Raw genomic sequence first — 25,733 nt, forward strand, 5'->3', positions numbered from 1 at the left:
TTTGTGCGTCTTACCTTACTCCTTGACCTTCACACAAATCTAGCCCTCAACAGCTAGATTTTCCTGAATCTTCTGCACAGCAACAGCGGAATCTTCGCGTATAAATTTTGCCTCAACTACTCCGGATATAGATCCCGAAACAGTATAGATGTTGCATGATTCTACATCAATTCCTCTTTATTCTACCACTGGGCCCGGCGAACCCTTTCCCCACCTTCTGGAAAAAGTACTAATATGGAAATAGCAAAAAATACCTCCAAGGTCGATTGCAATCTCCGAAACCAGATCTCTATTTTTGTAACATGTGTGTGTGTGTTCTATAGCGTTTCCCCCACTCTTCTATGCTACTACCAGTAAAGTTGTTAGTAATAACCGTGTGTTCCCCCACGCCGTCCCCCCAATCCCCCCCAAATATATTGATCCCCCACACACACTCCGAAAGTCCCACAAACGTTACCTAAAGGAGTATATGTCTTCTTTTAGTTTGAGTAAACACGGGGATGTCTAGTTCGTACCTTTTTTTTTCGGAGTATAAAGTGTATCTCGTTTGTTTCCATATTGTAGGGAGATGTTTCTAAATTTGGTAATTATTCCTCCATAGAAAAATTTGACGTGGGTAAGTTTCTTATTAGCTTCATATACTTAAGGTTGCTATTTCCTCTACTAAAGCAAGAAAGCAGATGAGCTGTTCTACTAGAAACTACGTAATACATATACATTTCACGTGAAGTCAGAGCAAATCATTGCTAGCTAGTTATTCCGGACTAAGCAGCATTTACTTACAAGTATGGGATTCTTCTTCCTCGCTATTGAGAACTACTTTAGTCGTACACAAGAGTATCACCATAGAATTATAAATGACGACAACATTGTTTTAGTACTCCACTGTGGCTATGTTGCCAAGAAAGCTTAAATTTGAATCTTTGATTCCCTCAGTTTTCCACAGTTACCTTGGCAATATACTTAGCTGCAAGATCAAGCACAGATAAGTTGCACCGTATTTATATTTGCTAATAAAGATATTTGAGCACGTTCCGGACCTAACCCACCGTCGGTGCCATGTGTGTGTCCCCTTGCGGCGCATTACCTAATCAGTTAATTTCCCCAACAGATTTCAATAACAATACTCCGATTAACACAAAAACGTTTTCCGTTAGGTCACGTGCGATTGTGATATAAAATTTTTCAATTACTTATATATCAGTTTCTTTTTTTGCATCTTTGTTGATAATTATTAGTTTCTTCTTCTTTCTTATTGGTAAGATCAAATTTCAACATGCCTATCCCTACTCCACACGGTGGTCAACTTAACGACCTTATCATTCGTGATGCTCACATTAAACAAAACTTGTTGCAAGAATCTGCAACCTTACCATCAATCACATTGACTGCAAGACAGTTATGTGATTTGGAGTTGATCCTTAACGGGGGGTTCTCTCCATTAGCTGGTTTCCTCAACGAAGATGATTACACTAGTGTTGTTAATGATTTGCGTTTGTCCAGTGTCAAAGGTGCTAACGGTAAGGGTCTTCTTTGGCCAATTCCAATCACTTTGGATGTTAATGAACAAACTGCTTCCAGTTACGCTAATGGCTCCAGAATCGTGTTGAGAGATTTACGTGATGAAACCCCATTAGCTATTTTAACTGTGGAATCTATCTATAAACCAAACAAAGCTGTTGAAGCTGAAAAGGTTTTCAGAGGTGACCCAGAACATCCTGCTGTTAAGTATTTAATCGAAACTGCTGGTGATTACTATATTGGTGGTAGCTTACAAGGTATCAACTATCCAAGACATTACGACTACGTTGAATCCAGAAAGACCCCAACTGAATTAAGAGCTGAATTCGAACAATCCGGCTGGAGTCAACAAAACATTGTTGCTTTCCAAACCAGAAACCCAATGCACCGTGCTCACAGAGAATTAACTATCCGTGCTGCTCAAGATATTGGTGATTCTGCCCACATCTTAATCCACCCAGTTGTTGGTTTAACCAAGCCAGGTGATATTGACCATCACACCAGAGTCAAGGTTTACCGTGAAATCTTGAAGAAGTTTCCAGAAGGTGTTGCTACCATGTCCTTATTGCCATTGGCTATGAGAATGGGTGGTGACAGAGAAGCTTTATGGCATGCATTGATCAGAACAAACTATGGTGTTGACCACTTCATTGTTGGTAGAGATCATGCTGGTCCAGGTAAGAATTCTGCTGGTGTTGATTTCTACGGTCCATATGATGCTCAAGAATTATTGGCTAAATATGATGATGAATTAAACATCAAGATTGTTCCATTCAGAATGGTCACTTACTTACCTGAAGAAGACAGATATGCTCCAATTGACACTATTGACACTACCAAGGTCAAGACTGCCAATATCTCTGGTACTGAATTAAGAAACAGATTGCGTACTGGTGATGAAATCCCAGCTTGGTTCTCATACCCTGAAGTCGTTAAGATTTTAAGAGCTACCAACCCACCAAGATCAAGACAAGGTTTTGCCATTGTTATTGATAACTCACAAAAATTAGGTGAATACTTAACTCACGCTTTACAAGCTACCTTGAACCAATTCCCAGGCGACAGAAGAATTACCACCATTAACGATTCTCAAATTAATGATGTTAACATTATTGGCGAATTAGTAAAGGCCGGTAGTGGTGTTATTATCCCAACCGGTAACGCCAAGTCTATTGTTGATGTTGTTGGTAATGGTAACTCTCTTGTCGTTAACTATGGTAACGGGGATGCTAAACAAGGTGAATTTAATTTGGGACAACAAGATTTGGTTGTTGTTATTGATGAAATCGTTAATTATTTAAAACAACAAGGTTTCTACTAGTGAATGTACATAGATTGAGCTATCATCAACCAACATTTAGTTAGATTTGTATTAATGTTTAAGTTATTTTATTAATTATTATAGACTTGATTGTTAACATAGTTAACGTAGTGTAAAATCATATTCAGGTGCCTTCTTTTTTTTTTTCTTGGCAAATTTGCAGCCAGAAAATCCTAAGGGCAGATCAGGAGAATGACTTTAGGCGGATCATGCTTAAATGCTACATTTGCATGGAGTATTTCAATGTGTGTTTCCTTTCATACGACTTGTTCAAATGGAAGGTAACATTTCAATCTTAAAATTGTAATCTTTCATAGTATAGTTGTAAAACAATATCATCTGATGACCCGTGCTTGCGGGACTATTCTACACTGATATTTCATTATTTTTCTATTACATCACCTTGCTAACTTTTCTCAATGGCATGTTCTCAACTCTTGTTTCTCCCAAGTCATCTTATTTAAGGGTCACAAACTTAATTCGACACATGCCATTTCAAGAATTGATTATTAATACGACATTATTTGTTGGCAGATCCATACACATTGCTATTATGATGAAATATTTTGTAAGCAGAGATTAATGAAAGAAACTTCGATATCAAGGCTTTCGTGGAGATAACTGTTAATTATCACCTAATTACGAGATTGTTGCTATCTCCTTATGTTTATTTCCGGGTGCAAAAAAAAAAAATAAAATGATTTGTAATACATTTTATTTTTTTAGTAATTAATCACACAAATGAGGGGTACTGGAACGGAGTTATCAACCCCGTTTGCTGCAAAATGTAATTACCAACATTTGTAAGCCAATACCTATGTGTAAACTATAAATATGAGTTGAATCATCTACGTCTAATCCTGTTTGAATTTGTTTTATTATCATTAAGATAAATACACTTAATTACAACAACATTACACAATCAAATTGAAAATGACTTCTACTTCTGTTTTCGTTTCTGGTGCTAATGGTTTCATTGCCCAACATATAATTAAACAATTGCTTGCTAAGGGATACACTGTTATTGGTTCAGTCAGATCGCATCAAAAAGGTGAACAATTGAAATCATTAATCCAAAATGATAAGTTCTCCTTTGAAATTGTTGCCTCGCTTACTGAAAAAAATGCTTTCGATGAAGTTCTTAAGAAGCACCCCGAGGTTACTGTTTTCTTGCATACTGCTTCTCCAGTTACATTCGCAGTTGAAGACATTGAAAAAGATTTATTGAAGCCTGCAATTGTAGGTACAGTCAACGCTCTTAATGCTATTAAGCGTTATGGTCCTCAAATAAAAAAGGTAGTCATTACTGCTTCTGCCGTTAATATTTTTGGCTTTGGTCCTTATTTCGATGGAGAACAAGTTTATACGGAAGATGATTGGAACCCAATTACCTATGAAGAAAGTTTAGAAAATCCATTTTTCGGTTACCTTGGTTCTAAGAAGTATGCCGAATTGGCTGCTCAAGCTTTTGCTACTAAGGAAAATGTCAATTTTGATATTTCGTTTGTTACTCCACCTTTTGTGTTTGGTCCTCAAGCTTATGTCGTTAAAGATAAGGCTAACTTAAACCTTTCTAATGAAGTTGTGAACTCTGTTGTTAAGTTAACTAAAGGTGATCCTATTCCCGCTGACGGTAGTGTTTTCGTTGATGTTAGAGATGTAGCTCGTGCTCATTTAGTTGCATTCGAAAATGACGAAGCTGTACTGCAAAGATTATTCACTGCATCTTCAAGCTACACTCTTGATACAATTGCCAACATCATTAACAGTAGATTTCCTAATACTACAGTTCCAAGAGGTGATGAATCTAGAAATGAAGAGATCAATAGGTCGATTCAAAAATTTGACAATTCCAGAACCAATAAGATTCTTGGGTTTGACTATATAACTCTTGAAGAATCTATATTTGATACAGTTGATCAAATTTTCAATGCTTAGAGTAGAGTTTTTAGATTTTTAGAATAATTAATGTTTGCCTTTAAGTTTTCATCTTATTATAGTCGTTGAATTTATATAATACAAATTTGTTTTATTTTGAATAAATAATTGTAAGTTTACTCTCTTAAATAAATAGCTCTGAATTTTAACGCCTCTGCAAATCCCATAGAAACTGGCCAGACTGGCGCATCAGCCAAGATCCTAATCCCCAAATTAATAACCTTGATTGAAAGTTGACACTTCACAATCTCATCACGAATCAATTGGTTCAATTCATGGACTTTCTCGGTGTTTTCTTCAATATTTATACCTTGAGACAAAGCATCATCACAATGTTCCCTTTCTTGAGTTAACTCCATAAGTTTAGTGATTGCAGATTCATCAATTATAATTTCCTTAACTTGATTAGTAAGCAATTCTGAATATGAACTCTTCAAACTTGGACTCAACACTTTATCTACCTTGTTTAAAATATCATGACACTTGAACCAATGCACCAATTCCATATTGGAAATATCACGATGTTCACAATTCTTTTCAATATAATCCAAATATGTCGTTAAAATAATGATGCTAACAAATAATCCCACACAGAATAATACTGGTGTACGTAATGAAGTTTGTCTGACATCATAATTTATAGTTTCAATATTGTATACCCATAATTGGATTAAATCTCTGGAATGGGGCAACGTATTGGTTAATACACCATAATTTGATTCTTCATAGTGCAACTTGTCCCAAGCTTTGTTCATTTCTTGCCAGTCCTTATGCAATACAGGTGAAACCAACGAGGTCAATGAATACAATTCAAGTTTGATTTTAATCATTAAAAGCAATGGCACCACTAACTTAAGCTCATGTTGAGCATTAAGTAAATTTCTATTGTATGTTGTAATATTCAATGATGTTGTACCATGATTCTGGTAATATTTAAGTTCCCAGTTTGAAACAAGTTTAACCATGTCAGGTTTAACTTTATTCTGCCATTGAATATAACTAAATGGTTGTGGTCTGACGGCTTCAATTCGTTCACTAATGTAAAATAACAAAGTAAGCAAATTATTGTATGATAATTTAACTTCGGGAGCAGTTGTATTGTTATTGATACAACTAATAAGCTGATCCATATTGATACCATTGCTCATTTCAATTAAACTTAAATTTGACTTTTTCCGTTCATTAAACCAGTCCAACGAAGTTTCACACCACCATAGTTTTTCATTATTACAATAATTCCCACTCTTCAATAATGATGAATTGAGGTAAATTGGGACCCCAATTAAAGTAGATCGGAAAGTTTGTAACAGATAGAAAACCTGTAATGTTCTGATTCTGGATTGGGCCATAATGAAATAATCAAAATTATTTTGAATGAGCTGGGTCTTGTCAGCTTGTGCTTCGGGTGGTGGTATTAATAATTGCTCCAATGGTTCATTGAAATTTGTCGATTTGATCAACCCAATCATCGATTTAATTTGTCTCGAAGTTATATCAATCATATTCAGTTCATTCAAAAATAATGATATGAAAATATGCAATACAAGACATTGATGGGCCATAAGTGGAACCTTTTTAAAATGCAAGTTATTCAATGTGATTTCACGCTCGAAAAACAGCTGAATGTGGAATTTAGATAGATTAAAAAGTATCAATGTATCCGAATCATTATAAGCGTACAATGCTCCAATGGCTGCAATTGACAAAAGCAAGGGAATATTTTCACTATTATTGACCATAGGATTCTTCAAAGAAGGCAAATGAATGAATGGATAATACTTGTTAAATCCATATTCATACAATTGAATATAATGGTTCAAATCAGACACGCTAGGGAATTTCTCAACGTCAATAGATCCCCCAGTGTATCCACTAATCATGCGTTTTCTTAATTCAAAAGTTATAAAATTGGCTTGATTCAAGAAAAATGTCGAAGGTAAACTAACGGAATATTCAACGTTTGTATTATTACCATCCTGTTTGGGAGCAGGATCATGGGCTGAATCAGTCTTCATTAATTGGTGCATTAATTCATGTTGTCTCTTTGTAAACATCGAACTGACTGCATTTGCCTTGGGTATATTGGAATCCACTAAACTGGTTGAGCCAAACACACCTTGCAAATCGTCCAAGCTACCAGGAATACTGCTAAATGGTATATCTTCTTCAGGATATGGAGTGGTAATCAACTGTTTCACCCAATCATTGTCATTATTAGGTATATTTATAGGCATACCATTATTTGCTTTTTGTTTCTTGGTTGATTTATTGGACTTGCTGTCAGGTATAGGTTTATCAGAAACTTCCTTCTTGACATTCTTCCAGTCCAAGGGCAATGAACTGGTTGTGCTATTTTCATCAAACAAATGCTGAATCATATTAATATCATTGGGAGGGTGGATATTAAATTCAAACGGAGTTAAGCCGATTGCACCTGGCATACTTTGTGAATGATTCATATGGCTAGATGTCGCATTGTTGTGATGTTGGTTTACAAGCTTATCTTTTGGTTTGTTTAAATTCCAATCCATTAATTCAAAATTATGCAAGTCCAAAATCTTATGATAGTCTTCTCCATTGTCATCTTCGTCTTGAGGGTGCAATTGAGGCGTAGCAAATTCTACTTGTAAAGGTGCAGAATCATTAAGGTTAATTTGATGTTCTTGAATGTCTATCTCGTCCCTGTGATTTGTATAAGAAGTACCTGAAGTAGCTGAAAACAGGACATGACGATAATGATGGTTGTTTGCCAAATGATTAGGTAGTGGTGTGGTTTTGGCCAGTTGCTTTTCGGAATTAGGCGAAGGATGTTGACTTGACAGTTTTGGCTTCTGCTTCAGAGGTGGTCCAAATGATACACTATTTCTATGGTGACTACTGTGTAAGGTTATATTGACTCTTGTTTGTGGGGAGTCTTGGCTAGTTACAGTTGGATTTGGTGAAGAATTAGATGGCTGGACTGTTGCTGATGTTTGTGCAGTTGTTGTTTCTGGGGGCAGAATTGATCCGGAGGGTGTAACACTGGTATGACTTGTTGATGGTGATTGGTCAAACAAATTTGTATTAAACTGGGGTACTGGTTGTTGTTGTTGTCTGTCCGAAGGCAAGGGAGCAGTTGCACTTGTATTGTTTGGCAACACAATTATATGCTCGTCATTATCCTTAGACACACTACCAACACTTGAATGTCGCCTGTTATTCATCATTAAAATATTTGGCAAATTGGAATGTAATTTTTGTTGATGCCTTAAGACCAAGTCACGTCTGGCAAAACATCTACCACAAGCACCACATTGGAACGGTTTCTCATTGGTGTGGGAACGTTCGTGTCGCTTCAAATGTTCCAATCGGGCAAATGCTCTGGTACACAAGTTACAAACATGGGGTCGTGGTTTATCTGTTTTAATCTGTTGCGATTTCTTCGGAATTGGCTGAGTTGGGGTAGGTGTTACAGTGTCGACAGGAGAAGTAGATGAAATCGACGATTTCTGAGACACCGATGCTTGCATGGTACATATATAGCTTTTCTTTAAGAGACTTACAGCCAAAGTAAATGTTAAGGAAAAGAGAGGAAATTAAATTTTGGTTGCCTGTTTTTTTGGTAAATGTTATGTAAATTTTAATGAAGAGAAAAAAAAAAATGTCGGGGAAACTTTTTTTTTCCGTTCTTTTTAAGAAATTATTAACAAGCGGCATAAAAAAACAATACAATCTTTTTGTTACTTTTAAAAAATGTCTGATCAAATGAGAAAAATCCTTTTTTCCCTTTGTCTTTTTGCGTGTGTGTAATTTAATTCTTGCATATTTTTTAAGACAAGCGCTTCGGAGTATTGTTTCCTGTCCGCCACCTCGCCCAGGTTGTATGCAGGTACTTGTTTATTTCCGAATTCTTCCCCCAGGTTTTCAGATCTTGCGAACAAAGACGTTCAGTACGAAAAAAAAGTGTCTGAAGAGGCAAATGTACACAATATGCAGATTTTAGTCGATACGTGTTTGGAATAAGGAAAAAATTTTCATTTTTATATGAATATTTCTTGCCAGTGCCTATTAGTCGGTAAATATTCATTTGAATCAACTCTCTCCCCCACCACCCAAACAGGAAATCAGAAAGAAGATTTTTAATTGTTGCTAGTCAGTGTTCTGTTTTTTTTTCTGGGGTCAACTCCGAGAATCAAGGAAGAAAAAAAAGCCCAACAAAAATGGTGGAGATTAAAAGTTACACATTCTTTGCCCAGACAGAAAATATAACAATGGAGCAAATATTTATGCATACGAAAAATAAATATAAAAAGTAATACTTTATTGTTTAATTATACATTCTGGCTAAATCAAAATCCGGGGAATTGGCAATTCCATGGATAATCGATAGATCCGTCTAGATTTAGTACAAATTACATGCAAGAAACCCAGTAACATTTTAAACTTTACATCAAATGACGTAATAGACGTTGCAGGATAGTCAAGTTCATGATGAGTCGTTTCCAACGAATAGAGGGGTAATAATGAGGGGATGAAAGAAATATTTTACTATCAGTCGATTGTTTTTTTGCATTGACGGTTTTTCGACTCCATACGAACCCGAACCTGCTAAAAATAACAACATAGAATAGATCACCCATGTAGATATTTAGATTATGTCCGAACATTTTAGATCTTGCATTCAGTTGGATCGACTTTTTGTCCAAATCTGTAGTAGTAAATAATTTAGATTTAAATTTTCTTTTGTCATCACTTATCCAAAATGCATTCAATAGTTCCATTTTGTAACTTATCAACATAATAGAAATTTTCATTTAGAATGAATTGATGCAAGTTACGACATGCCCGTTAGGAAACCAACAATTGAAGTTGTGCAAATATTTCTTTTCATCCCATTTGATTATTTGCTCTTGTAAATCAGTCTAATTTCTAAAATTCCAAATAAAAACCAGATCTGAAATTGGCAGATCAACACAATCTTGTAATTGGCTGCTAATTCATTTGAGCTTTAGTACCAGTAAATCAATACCCAAGCCAGGAAGAGAGGATTTCTAAACCTAAAGTTGGAAACGAGTATGCTTCTAATTTTCTAGCAGAATTTGCACAATCCACATGTAAGGAGCACGGCAATACCTAATGCTTAAGTTTCAACATTTGACTAAGTAAATATTTCAAGTCAGACTCAATTTTGAGGTTATAAAAGAGCGCTTTGTTGCTTTTAAGATCGAAGTTACATCTAATTGAAACAATTCTTTTAAAATTGAAATATTAATTATCTCGAGCAAGAAAATGTACCAGCTTTTAAGCGTGTAAACCTTTTCTGCAGTTGCTAGCTTTCTGAATATCTCAATACTTGTTTGAGGTTATTTTAAGGGTTGTGTGACCGGAAAAGTGTGCTATAAATCCCAAATCAATTTCGCAGTCACCAGTAATTGTTAGTTGTTGTTTTTTAGACTAACTGCGGATTTTTGCGGTGGAATTGTTGATTGTTGTGAAATTCACGTAAAATGAATGCAGTATGAATTTTGCTTGTTATCAGGATCTTGGACGCCTTATTATTCACTTATACGTTTCTATGTTTCTATAAAGTTTCCTGGTGGCCAATTGGAACAACTTTGAATTACTTAATTTGACCAGAACTGTGATGAATTGCTTAAGATGATCAAATATAAATCCTGGAATTTTATCCCGTAGTGCAAATATTGATAATAGTGTCTGATTTGCAATTCTCTGAAACCGTGAAATTCTTTCTTTTCATGTATGTATTTAAATATTCTTGCTGTTTTAGGAATTTAAGTTGGTTTACTTTGTTCAGGCTCATTCTGCCTATCATTAAGTTCAAGTCTTGTATCATATACGAACAAGAGATCAATTAGTAATAAAGGTACTGCAAGTACCAGGCGCAACACAGTTTCAATTGATTCTAAATTTAGTTTTCTTTCTGATAAAACTCTTTGCTGAACATTGTGAAATATTTGCTCATGGTATTCCATCTATTTATGAATACTAATCCTATTTGCTGTACAGATAAATTTGGAATTTAGTAAATTATGTTCAGATTTTTGGGGCAATTTCATTTCTCGATTAATATTTCCTTACGTTTATTATTATCCCAGATCTTGAGTCGTTCTTCTTTGGCAAATAAGAAAATGGAAGTTGATATACTTTGTAATATGCATACATTCAAGGTATAGCAAAATCTTTTGAGTGTTTGGTACTTCTTCTTTGAACTATAAACTTATGGAACAAATGAATTATTAGACGTATAGTTTGCTTGATAGTAAAAACTTATTTAATATCTTTGACACTTGTGGTGTTGTTTGTAATTATAACACTTATATTTTTGTTCTATCGGGGTTAACACAAACGGGATAATATGATCAGTATTAACACGGGGTTTGAATCAGAACAAGAAATTGATTCTGAATCGCAACCATACTCCCCATCGATTTTATCATTATTAGCAGTAATTCTTTCCTCGATAATTAGTAATATCAACCAAATAGAGGTTCTCTCTGTAATCACACTTCTAAATGTTGGAGAAAAGGTAGTATTCAAATATATTTAGGTGAATGTCGGAGACCCATATAACTTATCTAGTAAATTTCATATTTGTTTTCATATCAATCACACATTAACAAAATTGGAAAGATTCAAGAGAACTTGTATAAAGATTCCAGATTCTGAGGTGTTGATACAATTGTATTTTCTGTCGATGTTTTAAAGGCTAAGGAGCTGCTTTGAGGGGTTGATGGTTTCTTATCCTTAAATTAAAATTATTATAGAAAACCCCATGGCCCGGTGCGCAGGATACGTATTTATAAATCAAGTAGATAGGTAGACTTTGTCAATTTACATTCAATAATTCACCCATTTTCCAAAGATACAATCTTGACGTAGTACTTGTGGGTGAATTGAATGCCATAAACAATACAAATTGTAACAAGAACTTGGGAATGATTCTGAGGTTTGAAAATCTTAAAATACTAAAGTTTCGTGAAGCATTTGATATAATTAATGAATTTTATAAATTCAATCAGCTTGGTGGGTTACAGGTTATGCTGTTGATTATATATCGGCAACAAGTAATAAAAGTAGGATGTATCAAACATTTGAAATACATGTTCAAGTCGAATAAATGAAAAATCTTTGGAACTTCATTTTTGCCTCCATGAGTTGATTGCCTCGACTTTCAAACCAGATTTGTTGGAAGGCTTCCTCCTAGCAACCAATCTAACACAGATATCATTAACGTCACAAAATCCTAACTTTGTCACGCTAGTTGGAACTTTGTAACGAAATTCTTTGACTGGTTTGCATTTACGAATGGTGTCTTATGAACCAAAAAAATGCAATGAGAACTATTTAAAATAGAGGAAATCTTGAAAGGTGAAGCAAATTCTTTTGAGAGGGTACGTTTTAGTATCAATTACGTTCATTGCAAAATATTGTACTAGATTGCAATAGTATGACCGAATCTACATGAACTCTTATTATTTTGGTCTAGTGGTCTCTAACCACAGAGCAATTAAAAAAAAAATCAGATCCAAACAACATTCACAAGTTGTTAAAATTTGGCTGTTCCGATTTTATACAGGTTATACTATGTGAGAAATGCTATTTCAAATCAAGGTATTCTGGTCATCTAGGAGACATATTTTGCATCCATGATCCTGATGAATTGGAACCAGAGTTCTGAAACTCATTTTAGTATATGTAGGTTTTATCATTTCTGAGATTGTTTTAAGTTCCAGAGGAAGAACTTTTGTTTAAGAGTTTATTCAATTATACTTATATTTGGTAGTAGAATAGATACCAGGAAAAATGTTAATAGTAACTCTGTTACTTTTTAACCCGATGTTGTTGAGAATCAACTTCTAGTTGCTGGAATGGCAGCATAAAATGCTGAAATATCCCCAATCCCCCCGCCCCCGTTATCTAGAAGTAATTTTAGCCTTTACCTTCGCCCCTTGATTCAAATTGATTAAAAAGCAACGTCTAATTATTTCGGCTTGCTCTTCCATCGCATATAGGCGAAATCCACACTTATCTGATTGTCTAGACGATGACTCATGGAAATTAAGATTAATTACCACAATTAGACTAAGATTGCTCAAACTGGCCAATGAGCAACTTATCGCAAAAAAACAAAAACTGTGGGTTTAGTCAGGGACTGTGGTGCTAAATTGTTTCGGTGCCCAGATCCGCCCCACGTCGAAAAAAATTGAGCCACAGAACCAATATGCACATCTGCTAAAAGTTTGACATGTTAGCCTAAACTTACTCCAGTTCGTACCAACCTGAAATATCTAAACTGAAAGACAAGCAGTTATAAAAACCGTTTCTTTGTATGTACCCCACAATGCTTAGAATGTTCCAAACATGAACAATGTGGTATGGCATATTCCAATCGTTCTATCAGCCATAACTATGGCTAGGTTGATATCTTTTACACACTTTTTGACTACATCGTAAACCTTTTTTTTCGCTGTAGGTCACGTGCAATGTATGATTGTGCCACAAATTTTTACGAATTCGGCTGTCGAATTGTTTTCAACAATAACGATGATTTCCACAGTTTAAAATTATTTAAAAATAAGCCAAGATAACCATGTGGAAAATTAATCGGCCTTCTTAACTGGTCTGTTTCAGGTTTTGTGACTTATCACGTGCACTAATGCAACCTAGATTAATTATTCATGTATACTAGCCGTTTTATTATTTATCATTATTTCGCAGCATGATTTTAAAATATATAAAAGCAAAGACTAATTCCTGATAATTTCAGTTCGTAATTCTAAATCAACAACTGTTCAATAATTAATAATGTCTGAAGCTACATCTACAGTTCACTTATTAGGACAAGGATCAGGTTATGGTATCTTGGTTGGTGTAGGTGCCTTGTTTGCCGGAGGTATGATTTTAACTACCAAATTACTTCAAAAATATTTACATGAAAATGCCAATAGTACCGAAACTTTCTCGGTTGCAAATAGAAGTGTTGGTACCTTCTTATCAGCATCTGCCGTTTATTCATCATGGTCTTGGGCTACTGAATTCTTATGGGTCTCTACCATGGTTTACAATTATGGTATTCAAGCCAGTTACTACTATGGTGCCGGTTTAGCTGTTCAAATTGCCGTCATGTCATGTATTGGTATTCATGCCAAGAAGAAGGCTCCTAAAGCACATACATCTTTGGAAATTGTTGAATTAAGATATGGTAAAGTAAACCATTTGTTATATTTGTTTCTTGCATTGGCCAACAACTTATTATCATGTTCTTCTATGATTTTAGGTGCAAGTGGAGCCATTTCCATTATTGCTGGTAATTTACATATTGTTGCATCCACCATGTTGATTCCATTTGGGGTCTTATTATATACCATTGTTGGTGGTTTAAAGGCAACCTTTTTAACTGATTTTGTCCATACTTTAATTCTTTTAACTGTCTTGTGTTACTTAAACACTGCTGTATTAACTTCCGACCAAATTGGTGGTTTAGACGGATTATATGACTTGTTGATTAACTTTGACAACTCAGGTGCAAGATACGTTGAAGGTAACTATAATGGATCAATTATGACCGGTAAATCCCAAGGTGCCTTATTCTTTGGTTTAATTTTAACTTGTGGTAACTTTGGTTTAACTGTTTTAGATTCTTCCTTCTGGCAAAAGACCTTCTCAGCCAGTCCAAAAGCTATGGTTCCAGCTTATTTATTAGCTGCATTCTTGATTTTTTCCAATGTCTGGCCATTAGGTACAATTATTGGTGGTGCTTCTATTGTTTTAGAAAAGACTAAATCTTTCCCAACTTACCCTCGTGCTTTGACCACCTTTGAAATTGACTCTGGTTTTGTCTTACCATATGTTTTGAAAGCAGTTGTTGGTAATGGAGGTGTTGGTGCATTATTATTGATTATCTATCTTGCTGTTACATCCACTGTTTCTGCTCAAATGGTTTCAGTTTCTTCAATTCTTTCATTCGATATTTACAAGAAATATATCCATCCTTCAGCTCAGAACAAATCTATGATCAGAGTTTCTCATTATGGTTGTGTTATTTTCGGTATTGGCTGTGCTGCATTCAGTGTTATGTTACATTACGTCGGTGTTAACATGACTTGGTACGGATACTTCTATCCAATGATTATTTGTCCTGGTGTTATTCCTTTGATTTTTACCATTACTTGGGATCGTCAAACTGCATTGGCAGCCGCAGTTTCTCCCATTGTCGGTTTAATTTTCGGTATTACAGTTTGGTTAACTACTGCTAAACATTATTATGGGGAAGTTACTATTGTGTCCACTGGTGGACAATTACCTGCTCTTTTCGGTTCGTTGACTGCATTGTTATTACCTGGTATTACAAGTATTATCCTTTCATTCACTATTAAGCCACATAAGTTTGACTGGTCTGTCTTACAAGAAGCAGACTTGTTGGTTAAAGAAGAAGATGAAGATAGTTCAGAAACTGCAACTGCCATTGAATCACTTTCTAATGAAAAGAACTCCGATATCAAATCTGATGATGTTGTAGTGACTGAACAAGATCAAGAAAAACAACAACCAGTAATTGCTGGTCCAGAACCATTATCCCCTAAAGAATTAAATTTTTACATCAAGCTTGCCACTGGTGCTGCAGTATTCATTTTACTAGTAACATGGGTTCTTTGGCCATTACCATTGTACCGTGAATGGATCTTCAGTAGAAGCTACTTTAAGGGATATGTAACAGTTGGTTTGATCTGGTTATATTCTACCCTTATATTGATTGGTCTTGGTCCATTTATTACTGGAAGACATTCAATGGCTAAAGTAGCTAGGGGGGTTTATAATGACTACATAAAGAGAAAGTAATGGTATATATATGTATTAATAAGGTTTAATGTATGAATATTTTTTTTTAATATCGAAGAATTACAGTTCTAAATATGGTATTAATGTGTACTAGTAAATACATAAGTGGTACTAAATGCCTAGCTATCCAATGTATAAAAGAAGAAGTTTTGGTTTATTCAAAAATTACAATTAAATATTGATTGTTTTCACCCAAATATTCGAAAGTTACTGTGGGGATATCTCTGGTTGCACTACCTACTTTAATCTATAGAAATTGGTCAGTTGTTTATGTATTCCTCTCTTTACTGTAATTGAAATGCAGTGATAGAAAGGAATTCGCAAAGAACACTTACAATTTAATTATTCTACATCAATTGCAAACATCAATTTTATATTCGAAAACAAAATAAATGGAAAGGGTGTTATAAAAGAGTAGACACAATCTAGAGAGTCATGTAACAAAAACAAAAACTTATTCCAACGACCACATGAACAACATGTCTCTAGCTTATGATTGAGATGGATAGTTTTGGACAAGTGCAGCTTGGCCTGTAAGAGTGATTTCCCATTGAGCCTTCATGTCATTATCAACAAAGAAAGTGTAAGCACCCGGGTATAACCACTTGTTACCATTGGTATCAGTTTGAAGTAAGGATCCAATAGTAACTGGCAAACTAGCTGTTTGTATTTGACCAGGGTGGATTTGGTGTAACTTGTCAAAAGAAACCAAAATTTTGTTTGGATGGGGACCTGGACCAGACGTTGTGTTTGAATATAATAATGCAGCGTAATCAGATGTAACCTTACCAGTGTTCTTGATGTTCACATCAAACGTAGTAATGAGACTTGTGTCGACGTATTGACTACTCTTGGCAGCAATAAATTGGTCAATGTTGAAAGATTGTGGGGCACCTTTTGGAGGAGCGTTAGCAAGGGAAACAGAGAAGGTTGTGTAATGTAAACCATAACCGAATTCATAAACTGGTTCACCATTGTACCACATGAAGGTTCTACCTGGGTAGCCATCTCTTGGTCTTAAGGTCATATCAGTCATTGGAACCTGATCAGCATAAGAAGCTGGGTATTGAGTAGTACTCAAACGACCAGCTGGAGCATAGATACCGTTTAAAACATCCCAAATTGCAGTACCACCACTCTGACCTGGGTAACCAGCGTAAACAATTGAGTTAACATTATTGTTGTTCTTAATTTCAGTGTCATCTACTTGACCAGCTCCAAATTGTACAACAACCAATGGCTTATTCAAACCAGAAAGCTTGCTAACTAAGTCTAATTGGTTTCCTGGCCAAGCTAAAGATTCTCTATCAAGAGCTTCATTTTCAATGGAGTTATCAATACCACCAAAGTAAACAATCGCGTCTGCTCCTTTGGCAGCATTAAGAGCAGCGGTATAATTAGTAGTAAGAGTTGTGTTGATTTGAGTACCATAGGCATATTGAACTTTAAAACCGCTGTCTTGAGCCCCTTGCAATGGAGAGATCAAGTATGGTGGAGTGCCAGCATAATCACCAAGCATATCTGTAGTAGCATTAGCCCATGGACCAATTACAGCTACGTTTTTGACCTTATCCTTATTGAATGGCAAAGTACCGTCGTTCTTCAATAAAGTAATCCCTTCAACAGCAGCTTGGTAAGCTAATTGATTTGCTTGCGAAGTAGAAACGTCACTCCAATTGTATGTTCTGTACTTGTTGGTTTGTGGAGAATCAAAGTAACCTAATCTAATCAAGTTGGAGTATTGACGAGTAACTGAAGCTCTAATTTGATCTTCATTAATGGTCTTGTTTCCTAAAGCATAACCAAGGTTGTTTTGGTAAGTGTCACCACAGTTAACATCAACACCAGCCTTGATACCATCAGCAGCAGCAGCTCCTAAATCTTGAACATACAAGTGGGGATTCCAAATGCTGTAAAGGGAATCACAATCAGAGTGAATAACACCGTTTTGGAAGTCAAATCCCTCTCTTATAACAGTACCAAGGAAGAATTCAGAAGCACAAACTGGAATGCCGTTGATAGCATTATAAGAACACATAGCACCAGCAGCCTTGGCATCTCTAACACAACTTTGGAAAGTTGGAAAGTAGTAATCAGCAAGATCTTGATCACTAATAATGGCATTGTAACCTAATCTAGAATGTTGTTTCCAGGATTCCATATCGTAACCAGCAAAATGCTTGCAAGTAGCAGCAACTTGTAAAGTGTCATCGTTTGGATTAGAATCAATACCTCCTTGTAAACCTTGAACGTAGTTTAAAGCATAGTTACCAACTAAAACTGGAGATTCAGAAGCAACTTCTTGACCACGACCCCATCTAGGATCTTTGAATGGGTTGATATTTGGTGAGTAGTAATCTAAACCAGCTCTTCCAACGTTGTTGAAAGCTCTAGCTTCAGTACCAATAACATTACCAACTTGTTTATATAAGTCACTGTTGAAAGCACCACCCATCAAGATTGGTTGAGGGAAAGAAGTAGCATGGGAGTATTCACCAGAAGCAGTAAAGTTGGATCTAGCAATACCGTGTAAACCTTCACTCCACCATTGGTATGGTGGAAGACCTAAACGTTCAACACCTGGAGATGTGTTACCCATGTTAGCGATCAATTCATCAACGGTGAATAAATCAACCACAGCTTTGGCTCTCTGGTTATTTGGGAGATATGGATTACAAACATCATTGTCCTTCAATGGACCATTTTGACAATCCGGGAAAGAAAAGTGAACGGCTTGGAAAGTGATTGGTGGTAATTGAGGGTTGGATTCAGTATTATAATCTGGAAAAGAAGGTGGAGTTTCACCAATGGCGAAAATAGAAAGAGCGAGTGTTGCTAATAATTTGATTGGCAACATATTAGAGAATGTGTTGATGATACAAAGTTCAAAATGAAAGACTGATTAAAGAGGAATATTTATGGTCTTTATATACCTAAGCAGGATTAGTAAGGGGCTTTTGTTCCATACGCCCCAATTATACTTCGTACTACTAACATTATACATTGATTACTACAACTACGTAGATGTGTGTGTGTGGGGGGGGGGTTAGTAGTTAGACCATTGTTGCATTACTTAGTTTTGTGGTTCACAACGGTGAGAAGGTGATATAAATCAAAGTGAAGCTCGAAGAGTTAAAGAGGCTTTCTTACTCCATTTTTCATCAGTTGCAAATACTAGGGGTTGATAATTGGCAAATAATTTAGGTTTCGAACTAAAAGTATGGGATCAAAAAAAGAGTCAATGGGGTAATTATTTCGATTGTTTAGGAAGAATTTTTACAAAATATCATTAACCATAAAAAGCAATTTCTCCCAGAATACTGTTTACATCTAGTGATCCCTTCTCTCCTCAACCCCTAAATAGTTTTCACTGCTTGCAGTTTGCATCACCTCTACCAAGGTTCCTTGGGTTGCACGGTAAAGACCAATAAAATGGGGCCACCTTGTCTTTGCATTGTTGGGTAAGTTTTGAAAACTCTTTACTTTGATAGGTTTTAAAAAGATACAATAGCTGAAAGTAGTTGATTAGGGTTTTGAAAAAATAGTAGGTAGCTTTCCTTTAAGTTCTCTTAACCTAGTAAATCTTATTCCCTCCCTTTAGTAGAAAACTTTGCAGCATACTCCATATATAGAGGAAGAGGCCCATTGCATAAAATAAAATTTATCAACCAAATTTTTATTGTCCAATGATGGTATCGGCTAGGCGCTAAAACTATATGCTAGCTGGTAACGCTGTTTTAATGTAACTGATCGTTTAAGGAAACGAAAATTTAAGAGGCTTTGTAGCCCCGCTTATTAATAAATGTTAATATTACGAGAGTAATCTTTACTTCCAGTAAATTTATCTATTATGTACAATAGTAATGCATTTTACATCATGTTATGTCTTATTCAAGTTTTCTTTTGGATTTGTTGTAACTTGCTATCGTAAACTTGTTATGCACTAAATCCCAAATATGCAGGAAGCGATGGTGGGATCAAAAGGTCTCTTGCTTTTTTTTTAGGCCAAGGTGTTTATGTACAGTGGGAAAATATTGTAAATATTTGACACTAATTAACAACAACCATTACCACAGCTTATAACTTGCATCAGAGTGTATGACAAAGGGTGGGCACATAAAACTCCACATATTTCTACATTCGTTTAACAATTCCGGATTTCTGCTCGTAACTTGTGATTGCATAGATAAGAAATTTGAGTTGGTGCTAGACAACTCAGATGGCACCTCAGATACATCTTAAGAAAATATTTTATTATCATCTATAATGGTTGTTTGAAAATTCATTGTATTAGGAAATGCCCTTTCTTTATGTTCTCTGGTTTTCTAGTATCTACAGATAACGATTTCTTCTGTGATAATTCACAACCACTCAAAAGGGGCACTGGGTTTCTTTCCATTGGATTGTATAATTTGTACTCTCATGTTATAACGTATAATACTTTAGAGTTCCTGGGAGAATGAAAAACATTGATCATGCTTGATTACCTTGAGCTATTGAATTTGCAACATCAACGAAAATGTTCTAAACTAGCAACTTTACGCTAGATACACTATTATATCAAGATTTTAATACAAAATGTTTCATATATCGTTACTTGTGCCCTTTAAGATAATCTAGCCAAGTTATATATTGAACTATGATCCCAAAAAGTGATAGTAAGTATCTAGGGTGTGTGAACGTTTATTGCGAATCGCTGAAGCCTATAAAAATTCAAGCTTGAAAAAAAAAAAATACAATCGATGTCTACGTTCTCGTACCATGTTCAAACAATTATTAAGGACAATGACAACTACTGCTAAATTGATCCATTCAGAAACTCCTGGTCCTATTGAAATTCTGATATTGACTAAAATTCAAGATTCGTTTCTGCCTACATACTTGAAAATTGTTAATGATTCATATAAACATGCTCATCATGCTGGGATAAGAGGGGCAACAAACACCACGGAGTCCCATTTTAATATTGAAATTGTCAGTTCAATATTCGAAGGAAAGACCTTGCCTACTAGACACAGATTGGTTTATAACTTATTAGACGATGAAATTAAGCACAAGGGTGTTCACGCGTTACAACTTCGTACTAAAACTGAACTGGAAATTAATAAGACTATATAAGTAATAAAAGAAAATTTACAATTGGAAGTTTATATAATTTAACTGCTGTTAACCATCACAGTTTGTGGTTGTTCGTGATACTCATCTTCTTCTTCGAGTTGTTGTTGCAAACTTTGAGTCTCCTGTACAGAAGCATTCTTAGCCACAAGTTCAACTATTCGTCTGATAACTGGTAAATTCAACCATGCAGGAACATAAGCTTCAACTCTTGAAAATGGTCTCAAATCAATCGTTCTAAATGGATCATTGAAATGACCATCGGTATTAACCATTTCAAATAATTCATCAGAGTTGCCATTGGATTCACGAACTCTATCAGCAACCAATTGCAATACATTTGGAGCAATTGGAGTTTCATAATCAGCAACAAGATATTGGGAAATTAATTTTTGAATCTGAATTGGCTTCAATGTATAACAAATCTCATAAATGATACCAATATCTTCAGGGGTATTCTTTCTTAACTGTAATAATTTTGCAGCTTGTAATAAATGGGAAAGATAAACTGATCCTTCTTGAATCTCATGAGATTTACACCATTCTTCTAATCTGGTAACATTGTAATTTAATTGTAAACCACGTTTCCAAGATAAGAAATTTCTTCTCATTATTAAATCATTGAAACACAAACCATCAAGGAATCTTAATAATTCAATAATAACTTCATTGATAACTTCATGTTCAATGAAATAAGACTTCATTGCCCAATAAACCAGGTTGAAAAGACTTAAAATATCATCCATCTTATATTGAGTACCAGATGAGAAAACTTTAGACAAGAATGGTGAGTTTTCTGGAGCCATAAACCCAGGTAAACTTTGTGATAAAACAACTGCTGAAATTGCTTTCTTTTCCAATTCCTTTTCCATCTTCTTCATCCACATGTTATAAATATTATAAGAAAGCGATTCAAAATCTTCCTTAACAACAGCAACCAACTTCAAATATTCTTCAAATTCTTCCTCGCTCATTTCGTGAGATAAAGTATCATTATCAATAATGGTTTGTTGAGCATATGAAACAAATGAGTATAACTCATGGGTATTAGATAACCAGAAAGCACCATTAGGAATAACATCATCATCTTTCAACAATGAAACAATATGTTGAATGGACAGTAATACTTCACCAAGGAATTCTTCGCTTTCTTTAGTTAAGCCTAATCTCCACATATCAGACAAGATAATAATAATAATTCTTGATGGGAACAAAACTTCCTTTCTGGTTAAATCAGCAGCGATACTAGCATCAGGAATCTTCAATCCCTTTAATAACCCATCGACAATTTCTCTATGCAAGTGACGTGAATCTCTTAATAATCTAAACAACTCATCATTAATATCATCAATATCGGCATAATCATCGTTGGACACGGCAATGACTGATACTGGTCTATTGACATTATCAAGATTATTGTTAGTACTCCAGGCACTGGCACTGCTGTACCGTTTGTTGTTAACTGCAGTTCTAGTTTTGGGATTATTAATTACTGCAGCAGAACCATTTCTGGATTTAGAAACTTGTTGTTGCAGTTGTAATTGTGCTAATTCACTCTTCAATTGTTCAATATGAGTCTTGAGATCAACTTCAATTGTATCACGTTTAACCAAATCTTCCTTGGCCTTGTTCAATTCTTCAATGGTACGGTGAACTTCTTCTCTTAAATCTGCTTGTTCTTGAGATAATTGCTTGATCTTAGCTTCAGCGGATGCATATTCGGAGTTGATATTGGCCAATTCTTGTTTCAAGTTAGAGATCTCTTGTAAGTGTTCACCATTCAAAGAATCAACTTGTTGTTGATATTCTAATTCTCTGGTCTTGAGCGATTCTTGAGCTTCATCATGTTGGACCATCAATGATTTCAATTGTTCGATTTCTTCCAATAATTTCTTATTTTCTTGAATCTTGCTTGTTAAGGATTGAGTTAAATCAATAACCTTATTTTCTAATTGATAAGAAACTTCTTGCAATTTATGAACTGACTTAGCTTCAACTTTCAATTCCTTTAATTGACGAATAGCATATTGTCTTCTAATAGCAGATTGAACAACAACGGTAGACTTCTTGAGCTTGTTGTATTTGGTACGTTCTTGGTAACCTCTCCAAGCATTTTGAATAGTAATTGTAGATGCTTCGGTACGCAAGGAAAGATAATTTCTTCTTGCTTGCAAACCACGAATAGATTTTTGTAAAGTAATAACAGAATTCACAGTATTGACGTACTGCTTTCTTGCCAAATAAGCTCTAATCAAAGTTTGAATCTTGGTTGCAGCATTACATTGACGTTCCTTTTCAACCCGATCTCTAACCATGTAACCTCTGATTAATGATTGTAATCTGATGTGAGATTGACGTGTCATAATGTATTGCTTACGGTAATATCTTCCTCTCAAATGCTTTTGAATCATAACGGCAGATTGGTATAATTTATCAGATCTCAATTTTTCGAAATGAGCCAACATACCAGCCTTGAAGAAAATTTTGGAATTACCCAACTGATACTTCAATTTATCTTCAATGTACTTGTCCAAAATTTGGTTACATAATTCATTAATGGCTTCATCACTTGTTGTTTCACCACTCATAACTTTAATCCAATCTTTAGATGGAAGAAGAATATGATATCTATCAGCAAATTCACTATAGGTCCATCTACTTGGATAACCGGCACATGAGATACGAATGGTTTCTAAAACCCCACAAGCCCGCAATTGAGATAAAACCATAAGAGAATCAAATTCCCATGCCGTCTTGTGTTCATTGGGCTTGATGCATCGAATGTAATGGACATTTGTGGAATGTATGGTCTTCATCAAATCAATTAAGGAATTCTTAAACATGGAACCTAAAGTGATCTTCTTATTGGCAGTCTTGGTTGGTCTGGATCTTTCAGATTCAGCTGAAGAAGCGCTGGCAGTAAGAGCAGCAGCGGCATTCTTTTCAACAATGGACAAAATATCCTGTAATAATGGATTTGTAGTATTCTTCATAACATCCAAATGTCCCTCACCAACAGTATCTCTATTCTTTTCAATAAAACCTTCACTATCATAAGAAACATCCAAGGCATAATGACTAACAATAAACTTAGATTGCCCAAATCTTGGCTTTTTAAATACCTTGTTGGTTGGTTCTTTATTCAAATTCTGATACATTTTCTCAATCCAGGATTGGTCATTACCAGAAGGTAAACGAGATTCTTCATCTAAAAGTGCCAATATACCTAACTTGTTTTCAATAAGGTCAATACATGGTTGATTATCACTAAATTCAATAAAAGACCATTCAATTTCTTCCTTGATATATTCTTCTTGTTCTAATTTGAACACATGTTGGTTAAATTCTTGTTGTAATTTTTCATTAGCATAATTAATACAAAATTGCTCGAACGAATTTTTTTCAAAATGTTCAAACCCATAAATATCCAAGACTCCAATAAATGAATTAATCTTAGCCGTTACTTCATCTGGGCATAAATCGTTATTGACATAATCAACTAACCAATCAAACATCAGGGAGTAAATATACTTTGTGAAGGAATCCCTAGCAACCAAGGCCTGTTGGTGACTTAAATTACTAATGATTTTTTCTGATCTAGTGGTGATTTGTTTCTTAACACACCATTTAGCAAATGCATTAGCATCAATACCTAATAAGTCACAAGCCTTGACAAGGTTTGGTTCATCTGCCGATAAATATGCATCATTTCTGGTAGCAGCGATATCAATGTTACCAATATGTAAAAGACCTGCCAAAATCTTAAAAATTTCAAATTGTTTATCTGAATCAATTCCAATCAATTGTAATGCATCCCTAGTGATGGAAAATTCAGCAGCATCATCAACACCATCAATTTGTGGTGCCCCACCTTGATTAGTATATTTAAAATCTTCGGGTTTGGTTAATCCCAAGGTTTGCTTTTCATCCTCAGACATACCAGCCAATAATTGATAGAAAATATGATAATTTCTTTCTGATTGTGGTTGGAAAACCAATCTTGAACGTTCTAATAAATAAGTTCTAATTCTTGCCCCAATAATGGAAACATCGGTATCAAATAAGATTTCCAAATATTTACCAAATCTCGAAGAATTATCATTTCTGGTAGTTTTAGCATTACCGAAAGCTTCCATAATTGGATTTGTGGCTAAAATTTGTTTTTCAACATCAGACATATCAGCTTTATGATCAATAGTACTTCCTTGGAAATCTTCTTCGACAGTAGCAAAATATCTCATAATATACTTGGCAGAAACAGTTTTACCAGCACCTGATTCACCACTAACAACAATGGTTTGATTTTCGCCATCATCCTTCATACATCTAAATGCTTCTTCAGCGATAGCAAAAAGATGGGGATCTAATTCACCTCTTCTCTTGCCAGAATAAGCTTGAACTATATCATGAGAATAGTATTGATCAACTCTTTGGAAAGGATTAGTAGCAATCAAAACAATACCGGAATAAGTATAAATGTTTAACTGTGAATATCTTAACTTGATGGCTTGTAAAACGGCAGGTTCATTCAAATATGATAAACTTGTCAAATCTTCAGCAGCTTCTAAAATTGGAGGATTTCGTAAAGGAGGTAATTCTGGATTATCTTCTGACAAATTCTCGGTTTCAATAGTGAATATCTGAGATTCATCATCCTCTAATGTAAGTTCTATAATATATTTATTATTGTCTTGGGTATTTGATTTAACCGTTGTTCCTACCCAGCCTAGTTTCTCATCTGGATACCAACAACGAGTGCCCACGTCATATAAGGAAACCATATTGGTATGAACTAAAAACAAACTTTGTGAATTTGAATCAATAGGTAATAATAAATAAATAAATCAAATCAAAAAAAAAAATCCAAGTGTTGGTTTCAGTTTCCCGAATCAAGTTTTTTTTTTTCCTTTGTTTTGTGGAATGTTTTGTGTAAGTTTACAATAAAGTTGACGTGTTTGAATTCTTGAGTGGGTGAGGTCGTGTGAATTTAACAAGTGTT

The 25,733-nt window shown here is 35.0% G+C and overlaps 7 protein-coding genes across 7 annotated transcripts; 4 read left to right on the forward strand and 3 right to left on the reverse strand. All coding sequences in view use genetic code 12, as the record gives it.

Moving 5' to 3' along the window:
* Positions 1-560: 560 nt before the first annotated feature.
* Positions 561-2,937, forward strand: MET3 (sulfate adenylyltransferase; the record flags this gene model as incomplete). The annotated part of the gene is made up of 1 exon (XM_007375796.1): positions 561-2,937. One exon carries the CDS (start codon positions 1,277-1,279, stop codon positions 2,840-2,842), a length of 1,566 nt encoding a protein of 521 aa, XP_007375858.1.
* A 782-nt stretch (positions 2,938-3,719) lies between these two features.
* SPAPADRAFT_153689 (uncharacterized protein) lies at positions 3,720-8,338 on the reverse strand (the record flags this gene model as incomplete). Its single annotated transcript, XM_007375797.1, has 2 exons — positions 3,720-7,739; positions 7,803-8,338. 2 exons carry the CDS (start codon positions 8,287-8,289, stop codon positions 4,897-4,899), a joined length of 3,330 nt encoding a protein of 1,109 aa, XP_007375859.1.
* On the forward strand, positions 3,723-6,208 carry SPAPADRAFT_61656 (uncharacterized protein; the record flags this gene model as incomplete). Its single annotated transcript, XM_007375798.1, has 1 exon — positions 3,723-6,208. The coding sequence occupies one exon, from the start codon at positions 3,776-3,778 to the stop codon at positions 4,778-4,780; it is 1,005 nt and encodes a 334-aa protein (XP_007375860.1).
* Positions 8,339-13,263: 4,925 nt separating the features above from the next.
* SPAPADRAFT_71957 (sodium:solute symporter family protein) lies at positions 13,264-15,667 on the forward strand (the record flags this gene model as incomplete). Its single annotated transcript, XM_007375799.1, has 2 exons — positions 13,264-13,336; positions 13,608-15,667. 2 exons carry the CDS (start codon positions 13,264-13,266, stop codon positions 15,617-15,619), a joined length of 2,085 nt encoding a protein of 694 aa, XP_007375861.1.
* A 442-nt stretch (positions 15,668-16,109) lies between these two features.
* SPAPADRAFT_51129 (uncharacterized protein) lies at positions 16,110-18,476 on the reverse strand (the record flags this gene model as incomplete). The annotated part of the gene is made up of 1 exon (XM_007375800.1): positions 16,110-18,476. The coding sequence occupies one exon, from the start codon at positions 18,474-18,476 to the stop codon at positions 16,110-16,112; it is 2,367 nt and encodes a 788-aa protein (XP_007375862.1).
* A 1,904-nt stretch (positions 18,477-20,380) lies between these two features.
* Positions 20,381-20,737, forward strand: SPAPADRAFT_139706 (uncharacterized protein; the record flags this gene model as incomplete). Its single annotated transcript, XM_007375801.1, has 1 exon — positions 20,381-20,737. The coding sequence occupies one exon, from the start codon at positions 20,381-20,383 to the stop codon at positions 20,735-20,737; it is 357 nt and encodes a 118-aa protein (XP_007375863.1).
* A 38-nt stretch (positions 20,738-20,775) lies between these two features.
* Positions 20,776-25,515, reverse strand: MYO2 (myosin 2; the record flags this gene model as incomplete). Its single annotated transcript, XM_007375802.1, has 1 exon — positions 20,776-25,515. The coding sequence occupies one exon, from the start codon at positions 25,513-25,515 to the stop codon at positions 20,776-20,778; it is 4,740 nt and encodes a 1,579-aa protein (XP_007375864.1).
* Between the last annotated feature and the right edge of the window lie 218 nt (positions 25,516-25,733).

This window comes from Spathaspora passalidarum (genome assembly GCF_000223485.1).
Source record: "Spathaspora passalidarum NRRL Y-27907 unplaced genomic scaffold SPAPAscaffold_4, whole genome shotgun sequence".
NCBI lineage: Eukaryota > Fungi > Ascomycota > Pichiomycetes > Serinales > Debaryomycetaceae > Spathaspora > Spathaspora passalidarum.